At 35.7% G+C, this 16061-nt stretch overlaps 1 protein-coding gene across 2 annotated transcripts in view; it reads right to left on the bottom strand.

The window, feature by feature from the left end:
* Window positions 1-6736: 6736 nt before the first annotated feature.
* VPS13A (vacuolar protein sorting 13 homolog A) overlaps window positions 6737-16061 on the bottom strand; it is a 103636-nt gene continuing 94311 nt past the window's right edge. For both annotated transcript variants that reach the window (XM_039729562.1, XM_039729561.1), the window contains 4 exons: window positions 13570-13655; window positions 12842-12965; window positions 11407-11481; window positions 6737-9565 (listed from right to left, as the gene is read on the bottom strand). In XM_039729562.1, coding sequence (XP_039585496.1) covers window positions 9515-9565; window positions 11407-11481; window positions 12842-12965; window positions 13570-13655 — 336 coding nt within the window. In that variant the 3' untranslated portion in view covers window positions 6737-9514. The remainder of the gene's footprint in view (window positions 9566-11406; window positions 11482-12841; window positions 12966-13569; window positions 13656-16061) is intronic.

Below are 16061 nucleotides of genomic sequence, written 5' to 3' on the forward strand. Positions count from 1 at the left end.
TGAAATGTTTTGCACATAAATAAGAATGAAGATAAGTTCCTTCCCCCAGTTTTGAAATAATTTAATTGATGAGGGGAGGGGATGGAGCAGGGGGACCTTTATTCTGATAACAGAAGAATTACATTTCTATTTCTGTCAAGGCTGAGAAGTAATAGGGTTAAATTTCAGCAAGGAATATTTAGATTACGCAGTTATGGTAAAATTTAACTCAGAACAGTTACACATAGGCAATCTGCTTGTCTGTGTCAGGCATTATCATTCTTGTCATATGTTTGTCTGCATTTTCCTTAAATAATACTACACTGAAGAAGATGTCATTTAGCAGTGTACTATACCCTCATTTTCTAAGAAATCAGTCACAATCAGTAATTAGTTTTATTTTCAATTTTATTAAATCTTCCTCTTACTTAGAGATGAAATCTCCACAATAGTTTGCTACATTACTGAAGAGGATTAATTTTCTTAAAACTTTTCTGAGCAAGTGGTTACATTGCAGGTATTTTTTATTCTTAAGCCCAAATGTGAAGGGTGCTGGGGCAGCAAGGGAAGAATACATAGAAGAAGTCCTTGCTTTTCTATAAAAGGAAAAGGGAGAGAGAAATTGGTGCTTAAATAAAGGAAGGCTTGTGCTACAACCATGGTGTAGGATTTGAACTACACCTCCTATCTTTTGTTCTAATCCTCCTAGGAGTTCTACCCTTCTAGGGTTTTGGATGATCTAATGTTGACGTCTAGTGGTGGGAAGGTAGATTGCAGAGAGCAATCTTGCCCTGCTCACACACACACACACATTATTTGGAGGCACAGGAAATGTCATTCTAAAATTTAAACTCAGCCACTAAAACCTAAGACTTGTGAAGCTAGGAAGAGTAAGGTTAAGAATAACTGCATAGTCAGACGAGAAACTAAATGACTCATCTTTAATTCTCATATTTAAGTCTTGTTTGCAGCCTTTGTGAATTCTTATTTGCAACCTTTTGCTTTAATGTGTTATATAAACACCATGGATGAAGAGACTGGTGTTGGTAAACATTATAACTAGACTGATCTTTATATTTGTCTCCAGATCTTAATCCCTATGTTTATTTTGGGGTAATAGCAAAGCTCATTCAAACAAAAGTTAAAGGGTTTTATTTTTTTATGTCAGCAACAACTGGGCTAAGGCCATGTACAAAAGAATTTCTATTTAGCTGCTTCTGTGGCAACACTTTTGTGATTGCTGGTTACTACTCTGTGTTTGAGTGTGTGTGATTCATTTATGATAATGCCTTCATCTTGTTTTTGTTGGGTGACCTTGGTCATATTGTTATGCCCTCATTTGTGCCAACTTGTCAAGATATTCCCGGAGTACTGGTGCCAACTACAGGAATTATTGAGTGTCCTTTTTATTTAGAAAATATTCTGTTTAGGTCAGATGACCTGCCAAATGTTTCAGGATACAATTGTGAAAGTAAATGCTGCAGTTTTCCTTCTATGGTCCTTTAAGCTTTCACATTCAATGGGTGTTGGATGCATGTGTACCCATTTCTTTTATTTTCCAAAGTTAACACCGAAACACGAATGATGTTTCAAAACATTGCTTTAGAAGATTTACATTACATGAAAAAATCTTTCAAATTCAAGCAGCCCAATTACTGTGTATGCTGAGCTATTATTTAATTAAGTTTTGGATAGGGGAGCGGGGTGGTGCAGAGACAAGGTATTTGTAGTAACCTGAGTGCTCCTACTGGAATGGAGTTTAATTCCATGTAGAGCTAACAGTTTGTCTCCTGACTGTAGCTGTTTGGAAGAGAGGGCCCCGGTCGATATGCTGAAGACCTGAAGTATGTTTACAACTTCCAGTTAGATAAAGTTATGGAAGTAAGCTGGAGACACTGAGAGAAGGAGGACAGGGAACCAAAAAAGCGAAAGGTCACAACCATAGATGCTTCTATTCTTCTTGCCATATAATAGAAATAATTAAAAGAAAAATTTTGTTCAATGGACTTGAGAGAAGAAGTCAAAGTTATAAAAGCAGCCTGAATAACTTTCCTTAACAAGAGTTACTGATGCTTTACATCACCAAAAAGGTTAGGTATCCTATTACATAATACAGGATTATGTTCTGCAAGACATGTCTCAAGCTTCAACCTACACCAGGGGAGCTTCAGGAACAGGCTGCCCAAGAATATGGTGGGTGGAGTCACCATCCCTGGAGGTGTACTGAAAAACAACTGGATGTGGCATGCTCTAGTTGACAAGGTGATGATCAATCAAATGTTGGATTTGATCATCTTAGAAGTCCTTTCTAACCTAAATGATTCCTTGATTCTATGTTGAATCCTCCTATCAGAAATTAGAAATATTATATTAATTTATTAGCTATAGAGAAAACACATTTCCTTCTTGGCCAAAGAGAATCCTATTTACTGTGTGTGTTTTAGAAAACTTAATTTCTCTCATGATCATTGACAAACTATGACAGTATAGCAAACTATTAATATATGCTGGATAATTTCAGTAGGCTTTTGGAAAAAATTTCATTGACCTGTAAAATTTACCTTTGAAAAAACATACTCCGTACATTTCAGAAAGCAGTGTTACAAACAGCTTTTGGTCCACTAACAGACGAATGAACAAAACATATCAGGGGACTATGTCTTTATGGTAATTTGATATTTAAATACAAAATTAGCCTGTTTTGATACTGTCCACATTTTTCTTCCTTAACCCATAGCTTTTAACTGTTCAAAACCACAAATTGTGCTTTGAACTATGATTTAAACAAGAAGTCAAAGCTGTCAGAGACTTAATTTTGGAGCTGTATGAGGATCAGAATCCAGACAAGATGATAATCTTTCCTGCTCATGCCTCAGACAGAAAATACTCATTTGGCCTTTGCTGTTGTCAAGTCCATTAAACCTGAGGGAGTTTCATCTGTTTTAAAGAAAAACATGGTTGTAGCCACAAAGTGTGGCTTGCTCATAATACAGCCTGTGTTGACTTAAAAAAGGGTCTTTTAAAATACTATTTAAAGAAATGGAAGGGGGATTTCTATTAACTGAAGAAATATGGATTAGAAGAGTTTTAAAGAATTAGTTTTTACAAGTTGTACATTTAAAATATTGTGTTCATATTTCCCATCTCATTTTTGCCTGTGAGGTTTTTTTTTGACAGCTATATAATCAAGTGTATTTAGAAGAATATACATACCTACATTGCTGTCCAGTTCACATCTGCTTCAGATTTTTTTAATTTAGCATTTAAAATCATAGCTTATAACATTTGAAAAGTATTGCCTTAAAAATAACAAGTTAGAGATTTTTAGGGTGCTAGATATTTTTATATTCCTGTTCTGAGCAATGTAGTTGAAAGACATAGGTAAGCCCATTATGTTTTACAGAAGTAGTTCTCTGTAGTCGTGATAGACCAAGTCCTTGGATGTTCTAAGAGTAAGTACAAAATATTAATTATTGGTGACTCTTGCATATCACTACATTTTTGTTCAAATGCTTTACAATAACACTTTTCTCAAAGAGCAAGGCACTTAACAAATGATCCCAGCATTCACTGCCATGGGAGCTGAAAGATTATCCACAGATACTAGTGATTAACTAGGCCTTAAATTCCTCCAAGTCACTAACATAACCTGCTTTCTGCACATTGCATTTCCACAGATATTAAACTTTATGGGTAGTTTTCCATGGCTTAGAGAGGAGTAATGGTCATTCTTTAGATTTCCAGCCATTTTCCTACCTCTCACACTTTCTGCCCAACTACAAACCCTCCACTAAAAATGGCAGCACCACTTATAGCACATTCAGTTCCCCTTCACTGTGGCAACAATTCTCAGACAAAATAATAAAGACATGAGGACAATTTTGAAAGCTGTTCTTACCATGCAAAACTCATGGAGGTTACTGGCACTTACCAGCTCGCCCAGCAACACTGGTGGTACAGCATGTTAGTAGAACGGCCTCATAATAGTGGCAATTAACCTCAAAAGATGTGCCAAGTTTCTCCTGTACTTAAATACATCAAAATGTCATTTTTCTGAGGGAAAATAATATAGTAATAGCTATTGCTATAGTCATAAAATAACAATTTCTGTGCAGCACAGAAAAATAAAAAAGTTCTACTGACTTTTCAGTTTGAGTAGTGCTCTTGTGTATGCTGCCAGGTGATAGTTCTCACAGCCCAGTCCTGGGAAAAGCACACCCTGACCTTTCCCTGCTCATAAAAGATGTTTGCAGTTTCACATATTAAACAACACAGATCCCTTTTTTTCCAAAGTACAGAAAAAGCAGTCTTTCCAGAAGAAAACAGTCTGTAATGTTTGACTAATTCACTTTTTCTTTAGTGTTGGAAAATCAGGAGAAGGCCCTTCCTAACAATGCTTTTATGCTTTTAAGGAAGTGAAGGACACTGACCTATAACACAGCATCCATACTAGTGAATGGCAGTTCTCTATGCTGAGGGAACAGTGAAGAACACTCTGGGATGAGGTACAGGACACAGAGCCACTTGCTGAATGAGCGGCAGCCAAGAGGGGTGGCAGAAAGCACACTCTGCAACAGCCCATCTGTGTGAATATCATCCATGTTCCCAATATGTCACCTGACCCCCCCTTTAGAAGTACTGATGCCATGCTAAGTCCTCAAACCTACTGTCCTAGATTAACCATTGTTGCTCAGAGAATAATTCAAAGCAATTATTGTCATAACTATAGATAATGGAATTTTACTTTAAAAATTCCAGCCACAGGAAAAGACATCAATGAAATACTTTTCTAGGGCAGCAGATTTATTAGAAGGCGACATATAAAATGCCCAAATGCCTCCACTGCTTGATCCAGTTTTGAGCCCCCTGGGACTTCCAGAAAAATATGTTTAAACTCTTAGAGGTTTGCTCTGAGAGTCAAGATTTGCTGAGTATGTGAGTAGGACATTTGCACCATGGGTGTGGGAGCCTGGCTTTGCTGGAGTACAAATTTTGCAGATGGTGAGACTGTTACCATTGCAGGACCCATCAGCACAAGTTTGCTTTATTGTCACACTTCACAACCAACAATCAAAAGCATACACGGAGGCACTGACCAAGACAAACCTCTGCACATAGTTCTCAATCTGCTTGACGCAACAAGGAGTGAACATGCACAAAGAAAAAAAGCCAATTGGAGACATCCAGCAAAAAGAGAATTCCGTTTTTTCCCCTCTTTTCTTATTAATGTCCTACCTCATCATGCCAGTTCTGGCAACCATATGTTGCAGTCTTTGCTGTACCATGACAAGTTAAAACAAAAAATTACATAAGACATTCTTTTACTTCTTGTTGGAGCAGACTTAAAACAAATGTACTCTTCCCTTGAGATATTAACAAGAATATTTAAAATTCTTGTTCCAGATTTGCCATGAAGACAATCAAATCCAAATTACAACATCTCGGGTGTGTGATCAGTGAACTTTAGATTCTTGCAGTCACAAAAACAAAAATTGTGACCGAGATCATCATTGCACAGATTAGATAAAGCTTCATCTCTTAGGCGATGCATAGATGTACTTGCATATACTGTGCAGAAAATTCCCAAATCTGCAGGTAAGAGTAATTTTGTAAAATGCTAAAGATAACAAACAAATAGCTAATGGCACACATACACAATCTTTATGATTAAAAAAAAAAAATTGAAAGAGGATTTCACAAGAATTGGGTTATTCTAAGCAAGTACAGGCTCAGTAGAGAATGCTAGGGGAGCACCCCTGCATAGGACTTGGAGCGGCTGGTGGATGAGAAGATGAAAGAAGACCCAGCCAACTTCACTTGCAGCCCAGAAATCCAAATGTATCCTGGGCTGCATCCAAAGAAGTGTGGTCAGAGGAGGAGGGGAGACGATTCTGCCCCTCTATTCCAGTTTCATGAGAGTGCACTTGGAGTGCTGTGCCAGCTCTGTGGCTCTCAATGGAAGACACAGACCTGTTGGAGATGGTCTGGAGAAAGGCCAGGAATATGGTCTGAGTGCTGAGCAGCTCTTTTATGAAGACAGTTCAGGAGATTAAGTCTGGGAGGGGAAGATTCTGGGAAGATGATGTAGCAGCCTCATGTATCAAAAGGGGGCCTACAAGAAAGCTCGGGAAGAACTTTTGACAAGAGCATGTAGAGACAGGAAAAGAGGGAACAGCTTCAGACTAAGAGAGCAGGTTTAGATTAAGGTATCAGGAAGAAATTCTTTCCTGTGAGGATGGTGAATCACTGCAATAGGTTGCCCCAGGAAGTTATGCATGCCCCATCCTGAAGCTGTTCAAGGCCAGGTTAGATGGGGCTCTGAGCTACCTGGTCTAGCTGAAAGTGTCCCTGCCCACAGCAGGGGGGACTGCAAGTAGGTCATCTGCAATGTCCTTTCAACCCAAATCATTCCATGATTCTATCATCTGGCAACATCATTATGTCTCTTTCAATACAGCAACAGAAGAAAAAAAACAACAAAAATCAACAGCCAAAAAACCCCACACCTCCAAAAAAAATTTTTTAAGGAACTTATACATGTTAATCCAGTTAATAAAAACTTGTCTTAAAACAATAAACTAAAGGAAAATTCTAAAATCTGTAATTCTCTTTTCCTGAGATGGCTGTGAAAGAAGTTTGACCAGGTATTCTCAGAGACAGGGTTTGACTTGACCTATGAAATTCTGAGTAATGAATGGCTTTATCTGTTAATTAAAGCAGTACATAAAGAAAACAAGTAATAATCACATTTCAGTCAAATAAAATTCAGTTTCACTTTATTCAAGATTAAGAAGTGGGGTAGGGTGGGGTGGAAACCAAGAGAGCCATGCTATGAAAGCCATGCAGCTGAATAAAAAGGAAGTGCAACAATCAGACTTACAAATGCTTCAGGAATTTCTTAGAGGTAATTGTAACCCTTAGCCAACTGAGAACCCAAATTACATTTCTCAAAAGTTTTAAGTTTATATAACAGTCATATAGAAGAGGAGCAGTTCTTCAGCATTTCAGTAAAGGCCAAGATACACTTTTAAACACCACAGTGGGCAGAACCAAATGCCTACATTTTAATGTTTATCGAGATCCCCTTTTCTAGTTGCATATACACTTTTATTAAAAACTAACACACCTATTCAGCCTTCTTGTTGAAAAAAATATGCATATTGCAATAAGGAATGAGGCACAGCAGAGTAGACATCTCATACAACCTGCAGTAATCCAGAAAATTACACAATGGCACAAATCTAAATAGCTTTCTCTTCACTCTGGGGTGATACACCGTTAAAGGAAAAAAGTGGTGTTTGCCAAGAAATGGCAAAATTCTTTCATGACTGTATGGAGAAAGCTTTATTAAAAAAACCAAGTCAAAAGACAAAAATTACAGACTAGAAAGGGGAACTATAGAAAATCATATTTTCATTACAAGTGGAAACCAAGCGACATGGAAGATAAGTCCCACACTGACTTGTGGACATTTCAGATCCTGTCTTAAGGCTTTTAGTTAGAAGAAGATGAAAATATTTTATAGTCTGTAAGAAAAAATGCTATTCTGGTGAAATTGTTGTTTTCCAAAACATCACCTGCTTAACCACAAATATGCACATTGAAAATAAATCCTTCAACATTAAGAGTTAAATTGCTTAAATATTACCAAAGAGCCAGCTGAGATTTGAGAATCAGAGTTTGTTGGCAAAATAAATATAAGAAATAATTAAAATAGAGGCTCTGTGGAGAGAAAATACTCAGAATCAGGTAAATGAAAAAGCTACACACAAATGGGAATGTACAAAGTACACACACACACGACGCATTTTAAGTGAAATTTGCAGTGAGTAGTCTGTAAATTCTGGGGATGCAGAGGAGACCACACGCTTTATCAAGAACATTAAGAGCCTATTAAATGAACTATCATGCCTAAGACAGAAATGACAGATGAAAAACAAGAGACAGATAAAGAATGGTACTCAGTGCACCTAAAACCACTACTTATCTAAGGCAAAGTATGGAAGTTTGGCGTGATATAACCTGAGTTAATACTCTTGGTACATACTTGGTGTACAAAACGATTGGAATAACACCATCATTGTAATAGTTTCGAATTTCGAATCCCCTTATAATATTTTGATTCCATTTACAATTTATGGGGGAAATTGCAAGATTACCTGTATTTTGTAACCTGCTAAATGGTTACTCAATACCAATGGCAAGACTTATGGTAAATTAAATATCTGCAAATATAGGTTACATGCTAGTTATTTTAGATTTACAATAAAGAAACAATTTGGATACTTCAAGCATCACCAGCAATGCTAGAATTCTATCCTGTAGCTATAAATATTCCAAACTATTGTCTGGAAATAATATTTTGGCAGTAGGTGCTTTCTATATGTACAAGATATTTTGAAGACTTAATATGGAAATTTATGGAAACCTTCATGTAACACTGTATTGTTTCATGTACTTTTTGTATCAACTACAGTAAACAGTCATTCAGCAATACTATGACTACTACATCTAAGAAATAAACAGAATTGCAGACATTCAAGCTAATAAAATGCTGCTGTCAGGGTATGAAACAAACAAGTTTCATTGGGTAAGAAAAGTTAATAAAAGCAACGGTGACATATTATGTTAATTATTTAATATAAATTTGACTCCATTAGTCTTTTGCTTAGCACACAATACAGTGTAATTCAAGGCATTTATATTTGGTATGCAACAGTGCACTTATAACCCCATAAACTCCTTCTTGTGTTGCAAGACTGTTACTAACTTACTAACTAATAATAGGCTTTTATTAATATTTTTAGTGCAGAGTTAATTCTCCCCAATATGCATTTTTGTAAACTGTTAAATTTTCTGTAATAATTGATAGAGGTGCTGCAACATTTCCTTGAGTAGGATATAAAAAAGTTTACACTAAAAGCAATACTGTACTATAAATTATTGGGACCTGGTCCATCCATTTACAAAAAGCCCTAGTATCGTCAACTAAGCAGCCAGTTGTGACTTAAATTCAAATTCTCTGACCAGTAGCCTCCTTCTTATATTGTGAGTTGTAACAACAGTGATTAAGTTAACATTTCCTTTGACAGAGAAATTCATATTTCAACACAACCTCAAGTTACATTAAAACCAAAATATTAAGTAAGCAATGATTATCACAATCAAATGAAAATTGCAAGACTTGCTCCAAATTCTATCATAAGAATTATTCCAGAGTTCAATGTCAGTATCAAAGGTTAAGACAAACTCACTTTATACTGCTTATATAAAAAATGAAATCTGAAATTCTTACATTAAAAAAATCAAGCAAACCAAGACAAAACTTGGCAGATTTTTTTTATCATTATGTAGTTTTTAATCTAACATCATCTACTTTTCTGATATAGACTGTTCTGACTGTAATAAATAATTGCATAAATCTTCCTTCCTTCCTGTTTTTGCTTTTGTTGATGATATTCAAACAGTTCTGCTTGTGAAAGAGGAATTAGAAGATAGCTGTTGAGTGTTCTTCATCTTGGTGTCTCTCCACTCATTACAATTTTGGCTGATTCTCTCGTACTTCTTCCAGTTTAGAAAGGATCCACTGTGTGAAGAAAAAAGCAAAAATTAAAATCTTTCTGTGGTACAAAACAGACAAAGCAGCTGAAAACTGGACTGGTTTTTGTCACTGTCTTTACTACCTGCCCTTTTCCTAACCAAGTTTTAACGAGTGTTAAAAATTCTTCGGTAGACTATAAACCCCGTCTTTCTAACAGGAAAATTGAGCCATTTAAGCACCAATATTCAACATTTGATACCATGACACATTAAACTTGTTTCTTCGTCTACACTTCAAGGCGTAAGATTTGAAAAAAAGAGAAGACAACATTTAACTCACATCCTGGCTCTGCTTTCATCTACAGCTCTAGACAAATCACAGATGACAACGGAGAAGTGAGGATCACAACAGACAGAAGGCAGTAATAGGTTGCAGCAGTGTGATAGGTTATTTAGAAAAAAAACCTTTCTTTAACTATATAGTTATATTTTGTTTCTTTTAAGGAATTTCTATTGGAATGTTCACATAAAAGGGAAATTAGTTTCCCAGGAGTATTAAAGAAAAGAAAAAAGGAGGTTTGGGGGAAAGGGCAGTGAGATGGGAACCTAGAGTCATACATGAAGTTATATCAATGGTCTGCGGTAAGATGTGAGCATACTGCTTTGAAGAAAGATGAGTGGATTATTATAAATCAGAACCTGTTACAGTATCAGGTTCTATCCCCTCATATGAACATTTGTGTTGGTAATTTTGTGAAGCTCCTGGGCCTCTCTAGAAAAATAAATACCCCAATATTTTTGTGAATGGTATATTGGTTACTTTTTACCTTTCTTTCCTTTACTTAAGACTTGTGGTAGATGTAATATGATGTATTCATTCCCTTTTTTAATAGTTCTTGATTTAGCTTGGGCATAGATGGGATTCCTCTCCCAGACAGACGAATGGGCCTCAGCACTGCCCACCCTTGCTCCACACAGCCAAAAAGTAAAAAAGCCTGAAACCTCAGTACCTCCAAAGATTACAGGCAAGTGAAATTCAGCACAGGGCCCTTACCTTTCTGAAGTAAGACTTAACTGCCAGGTAACTTCTGAGGTAACTAGAAATTACCCTCACAAAGACAAAAGCAACTTAAACTGATGAGAAAATCAAAAAGCAACTTAAACTAATGAGAGAATACAACTTTTGCAAGCTGTCTCAATCCATGATCCCAGGAAACCACACCCCTCTGAAATATACACAAGACTCATTCTCTTTTTTTGTGAAAATTACTGGCTACACTAGTTAAAAACAAGGCAGAACTCTGACAAGCAACTACCTTCTGGTACCAGATCTGAACTGTTCCTACTGTCTGTTCCAGTCAACACTAGTGATGTCGAAATGAAGATGTTATACAGAAAATGTGTATAACAAATAGCAGCAGTATCATATATCACATAAACTACTGGTATTTTTATTACGGATTTTCTTCATTCTTCAAAAAACCTATATTTTTAAGAACAGAGCAGTAACACCCCACCCCTGCCCACCACCGGGAACAAAAGTAGGAGTAATTTACAAATAATTTTGGTCTATTAAATTACTATTCTAGATATAATATACTAATATACTATTCATATTCTAGATTGTTTCATTTTTGTTAGCATTACTGTTTAATCAATCTTTTGTCAGACTGCTGTAATTCAGAAGATTTATGTAGAGACAAGTCTGGTGTTGGAATTGACTATTTTTGAAATTCGGTACTGAGTAGATTATTGGTATTTCCATACCTGTAACGCATATGTGGAAATACTGAATTTTAACTATACATAGTTTCAGGTTAAGAGTATTTTTGTTACACTTTTTAAGTTAAATTTACCACTATATTTTTAATTGTATTTTGGCTTTACCTTAGCATCCTCTGGACTTCTAAAGTTAATAATTTTTCCAAATTCTTTGGCATGGAAGACAGACTTAACTCGTTCCTAAAAATAAAACCAAAACCAAAACAGTAATTCAAAAGTGATGTTAGGTACTTCAGGCTTTAACACCACAATGCTATTTATTATCAAGGCAGCTACAATGGTTCAAACAGCCACGTATACCAAGAACAGTCATCTGAGTATGTTGGCATCACATGCACATACACTGAGAGAGACAATTTTCTGCATGAAAGCACAGTAGGGTGAATACTCCAGCAGTAACAGACTCCCCTTTATACCATGGAATCCCTGGTTACATAAGGGTCTATAAAAGTGTGTAGGAATGGAAGGCAGATAATGTACATGTGGTAACAAAATCCATTACTCCCCAAGGTTTTAATTTGTAATTCTCCTTCAAGTCATTACTTGAGTGGACATTCCACCAATACTGACTTGCAAGTAGTAGACATAGGTAGTGAAAACAGCATCTTAAACTTCAGAAAGAAAAACGTAAGGAGTTATTTGCAAAATACAGTTTTCAACCATAGATTTCAATAAAGAGCATACTGCAGACATGTTAATGGATTCTGAAATGACTGCTGTGTAGGGGTAAAGATGGATATGTTATTCAGCATTGTCTGAAATGGCAGAAATGCTAAGAATTATTTCATCCTGTAAAAGTTCACTTGCAGTCAGAAATCCAGTTTGGCTCTGCCTTTCATGCTCTCTGCAATAGAAACAAATAATCTGAGTGAAAAACTGAATGATGTTGTGCACCATCAAGACTGTCCTGATAAACAATATGTGTAATTATACATGTGCAGCATATTAAAAACAGAAACAAAATACTGGCAGAGATAATACTGCCTCTTTGGAGGCAGTAATACTACCTCATAATACTACCTCATTGGAGGTCATCTTTCTCCTTATATCTTTTGCCAGCTTACCAGGGAAAAGAATTTTAAGGTTTTGGGTTTTTTTTAAGCAAAAATTGCAACTAAGAGCAACATTCTTCAATTTGTATAGAGAGGGAAAATACATATGTCATTATGGTCAGTTTTGAAGACGATAAAACCTTATTATATGCCGCAGAGAACATAATAAAAATATCCTGCAATCCTCTGACCCTTTTGTTGTATCAGCATTTTCCAGACTATGAATACACCACTAACTGGGGAATACAAACAAAAAATTCCTACAGCTCAAGTAAAAATGTCATCTGCAAAGACCAAATCACTATGCTGCATAAAACAGAGATGAGTTATCTGCGGAGCTCACCCATGACAAGTTTCAACTCCTTCCTCTGAGTACATCTCAAATACAAAGGAGATCAAAAACTCAGAGGACAATAAGCAGAAATTCAAAGTTCAATTTCATAAACAGTAACTCAAAAAGACAACAAAACATGGTAAGAGTGATGTACCTTGGCTTCAATACGCAATCTTCGACCATCAACGATGAATGGTTCTTTGGTAAATTCATCGTAAGTGTATTGCCATTCACATGTCAGCTGTCCAAATGCCCCTTTTGTCACAAATAACACACCACTAGGCACCAGAAAATAAAAGTAGTTTTAAAAATTAATCCAAAAACACTTAGAAGTTATCATGTTATCCTTGCTCTAGTGAATTCTTTGTCATTGCAAAATAGGTTTCATCTCATGATCTCTAACTATACAGCACACTTTCCAAAAGAGTGAGTTTTGAAACTCCCTCTAACATTTAAAATATTCCATTTCATAGCAAAACTCTAACACTACTTCAAGCTGTATTCAAGAAGGATGCCCTATACGCCACTGCTAGACATTGACTGTTCCTATATTATCCTTTCTTTCCTTCAATACACCTCCATAAGTAAATTCCACAGTTAGTTAATTTTAGCCTAACCCAGTTTATAACAAATCCTTCTCAGCTAAAGAAATCTTAAAATCAGCATTTCTTTCCCTTTTTAAAGAGGAGAAAAATAACACTGAACACTCTCCTACTAAAAACAATGACACTGCTGAAGATTATTACCAGCACACAAGGCATGCCTTTCTCATTATTTTGTCTACATATATGGTGACAGTACAGTTACTGATCACCAATCATCAAAGCATGCACATTTTTATGACTGTTTTAAGTACATATTATTCAGAGTAAAACTGTTTACCTTTTTGTTACCATTAACAGATCTGTACTGTTGACCATAGCATGTGCAATATATCTGAGTTTTGCAAATCTTCCATTTTCAATTTTCTAAAAGAGATAAAAGTTTTATAGCTTTGAATAAGCTAGTAATGTACTAATTTTGTGCTTAAAAGTTATTTATGCTCCAAAAATACAAATTGCAACAAAACACAAAGCACAGACTTTTAAATATAAAAGGCTACTTTCATTAAGTCAAAAGATAACTAACATCTGTAATAGTTAATGTTCATAACTACTTGGTTGCTGTTAATACACCTATGTAAATAAAAATCAATCCTAACCAAAACTGACAAGGAATAATTTCTCTAAAAATGTCAGGACACAGTTTTCTACATACTTCTCGTATACACTGAACTTCTACTAACTAATACATTTCTGAGACAACAAACAAAATAAGGATTCCTTTCCTACTTTATCGCATTGCCTCCAAAACACTGACTAATTAACCCTGAGAATAAATCTACACCTAGCTGTATATAGGCACCATTATCATGTAGACAGTGGGACTAAAAATAATGCACTTGTGGTAGTACTTAGCATTCCTCTACATTCTTTTGTTTACTCATGAACTAAACCATTTCCTACAATTAATGTGAATACTGTAGCAGAATACTTTTAATGAGCAATATATTTAAAATATTGATGACAGCAGATTAATAATTTTTTTAAAAACAGAAGCCCTGTACCTCTCACATGACTTGGTAAGCATTGGATTTCTGACTTCCTGAGCAGTGAGTGATTAAACTAGTGGTTAAATTAATATTGCTGCATCATGGTTGAGAATAGCAACACAACTGCTTGCACACTTCCCAGCTGTTACAACTTGGAAGCAACACCAGATTAGAACAAACTAGTATGAAATAGAAAATAAAGTTTTAACTACAAATACATAGCTTCAGATATGTATGACAAAATTTTAAAAATATCTAGATTAGTTCTTAAAACAGTTAAGAAAGCAAAGCCATTTAATATGTTCCCCAACACAGTAAAATGGTGAAGACATTTAATTAGCGTAAAAAACTTCAAATTTGACTGTGTGGATAATTCCACTTGCACAGACAGACTTTTAAAAAATTATTTGTTCCCCAAAGATAGTGATTCTTTTGTGACTAAAATGTACGAATATTTGAGTAGCAGGTTATTCTTAAGAGAGCTTTCCAAAAAGCTCTTAGAAAGTTCCTATTATTTCTCTTCCCCCATCTCTTTCACAATACAAAATCACAGCTACTGGTCACACACCTACTTACGTAAGTCACTGCTTGCATTTATTTCTGCAAGAGCTAGTGTCAGGAGCAGGATGAATTCCGCAAGAAAAAATAAGGAACTAAGGGCTTGGAAAATGAGCTTTTAAAAATTTTTTGGAAATGTCTTATTCAAGCTTTATCAAGGCGTTGCTCTGCCTCTGAAATATGTCTCTCCCTGCCTCTTGTATTAGAAACTTGGACCTAAATAAATAAATGACTGAAAAAAACCTCTCTAAAAGGTAGCCCCTACTACATTCCAGTACATAACACACTGGATGGTTAGAAGACAAAGGAGGCTGTATGGACAAACTATGGACAGCATGAATAGGATACCTGATCCACAGGTCAGGCTACTGGTCTAGGTCTGTATACTGATGGCCTTTCATTAGCAGTCTAGATAGCATGACAGAGAAATGGAAGAGAGGGCTGACAAGAACTTAAAGAAATTTGGAACGAGCAAGGGTGGTCCAGAATAGGTATAAAATACACTAAACTTCACTTAACTGCAAGAAACTTTGACAATGACACAAATTAGTCTTACTGACCAAACATATAAATATTGCAAATATAAATATTCAAAGTAAGTATAAGCAAAAGTGTTTAGCAATTTAGCCTTATTAGGATGGAGAGAATTTCCCGTGTTGGAGAAAGTAACCTTATGCTTTGCGTAGCATAGAAGTAAGGCTCTCAATCCAAATATTAATCCCCTTTAAGTGGGATTTAGGAAAGGGGCGTTACCTCTTTCTCTCTTCTAATTAGACTGCTAGCTAATTTTCAACTAGTCACATCCCTCTACTGTAAATTGCTCAGCTTACAGATAACAAATTTGGAATACTGAAAATTATTATGGAAGTACAGTACTTAATTATCGCACAAGCAACAACCTTAAACAAAAGCTATTTAAACACACAGAATGAAACACTTTTTGTGGAATTTAGTATAAGATTCCCAAACATGTGACTTGCGGAGAACAAAAACATTGTTGCCATGTGGCACACACTGAGATAACTAGCCCTCATTGTTAGCTATGAGTCAAAAATCATAAACTATCTGTGTTTATTGTTTTGTAGACAACAGGAGTTAATTGGGAAATAAAACACAAGGAAATGCTGCACTATTTATAAAGGGAACAAACACTTGCTAATGCTAAGCAGTAACTACTTTTAAATTTTCTGTCTTTGGATTTTTCTACCTTTTATTTCCAAGCTTT

Source organism: Passer montanus, unplaced genomic scaffold (genome assembly GCF_014805655.1).
Source record: "Passer montanus isolate IOZ18808 unplaced genomic scaffold, ASM1480565v1 scaffold7, whole genome shotgun sequence".
NCBI lineage: Eukaryota > Metazoa > Chordata > Aves > Passeriformes > Passeridae > Passer > Passer montanus.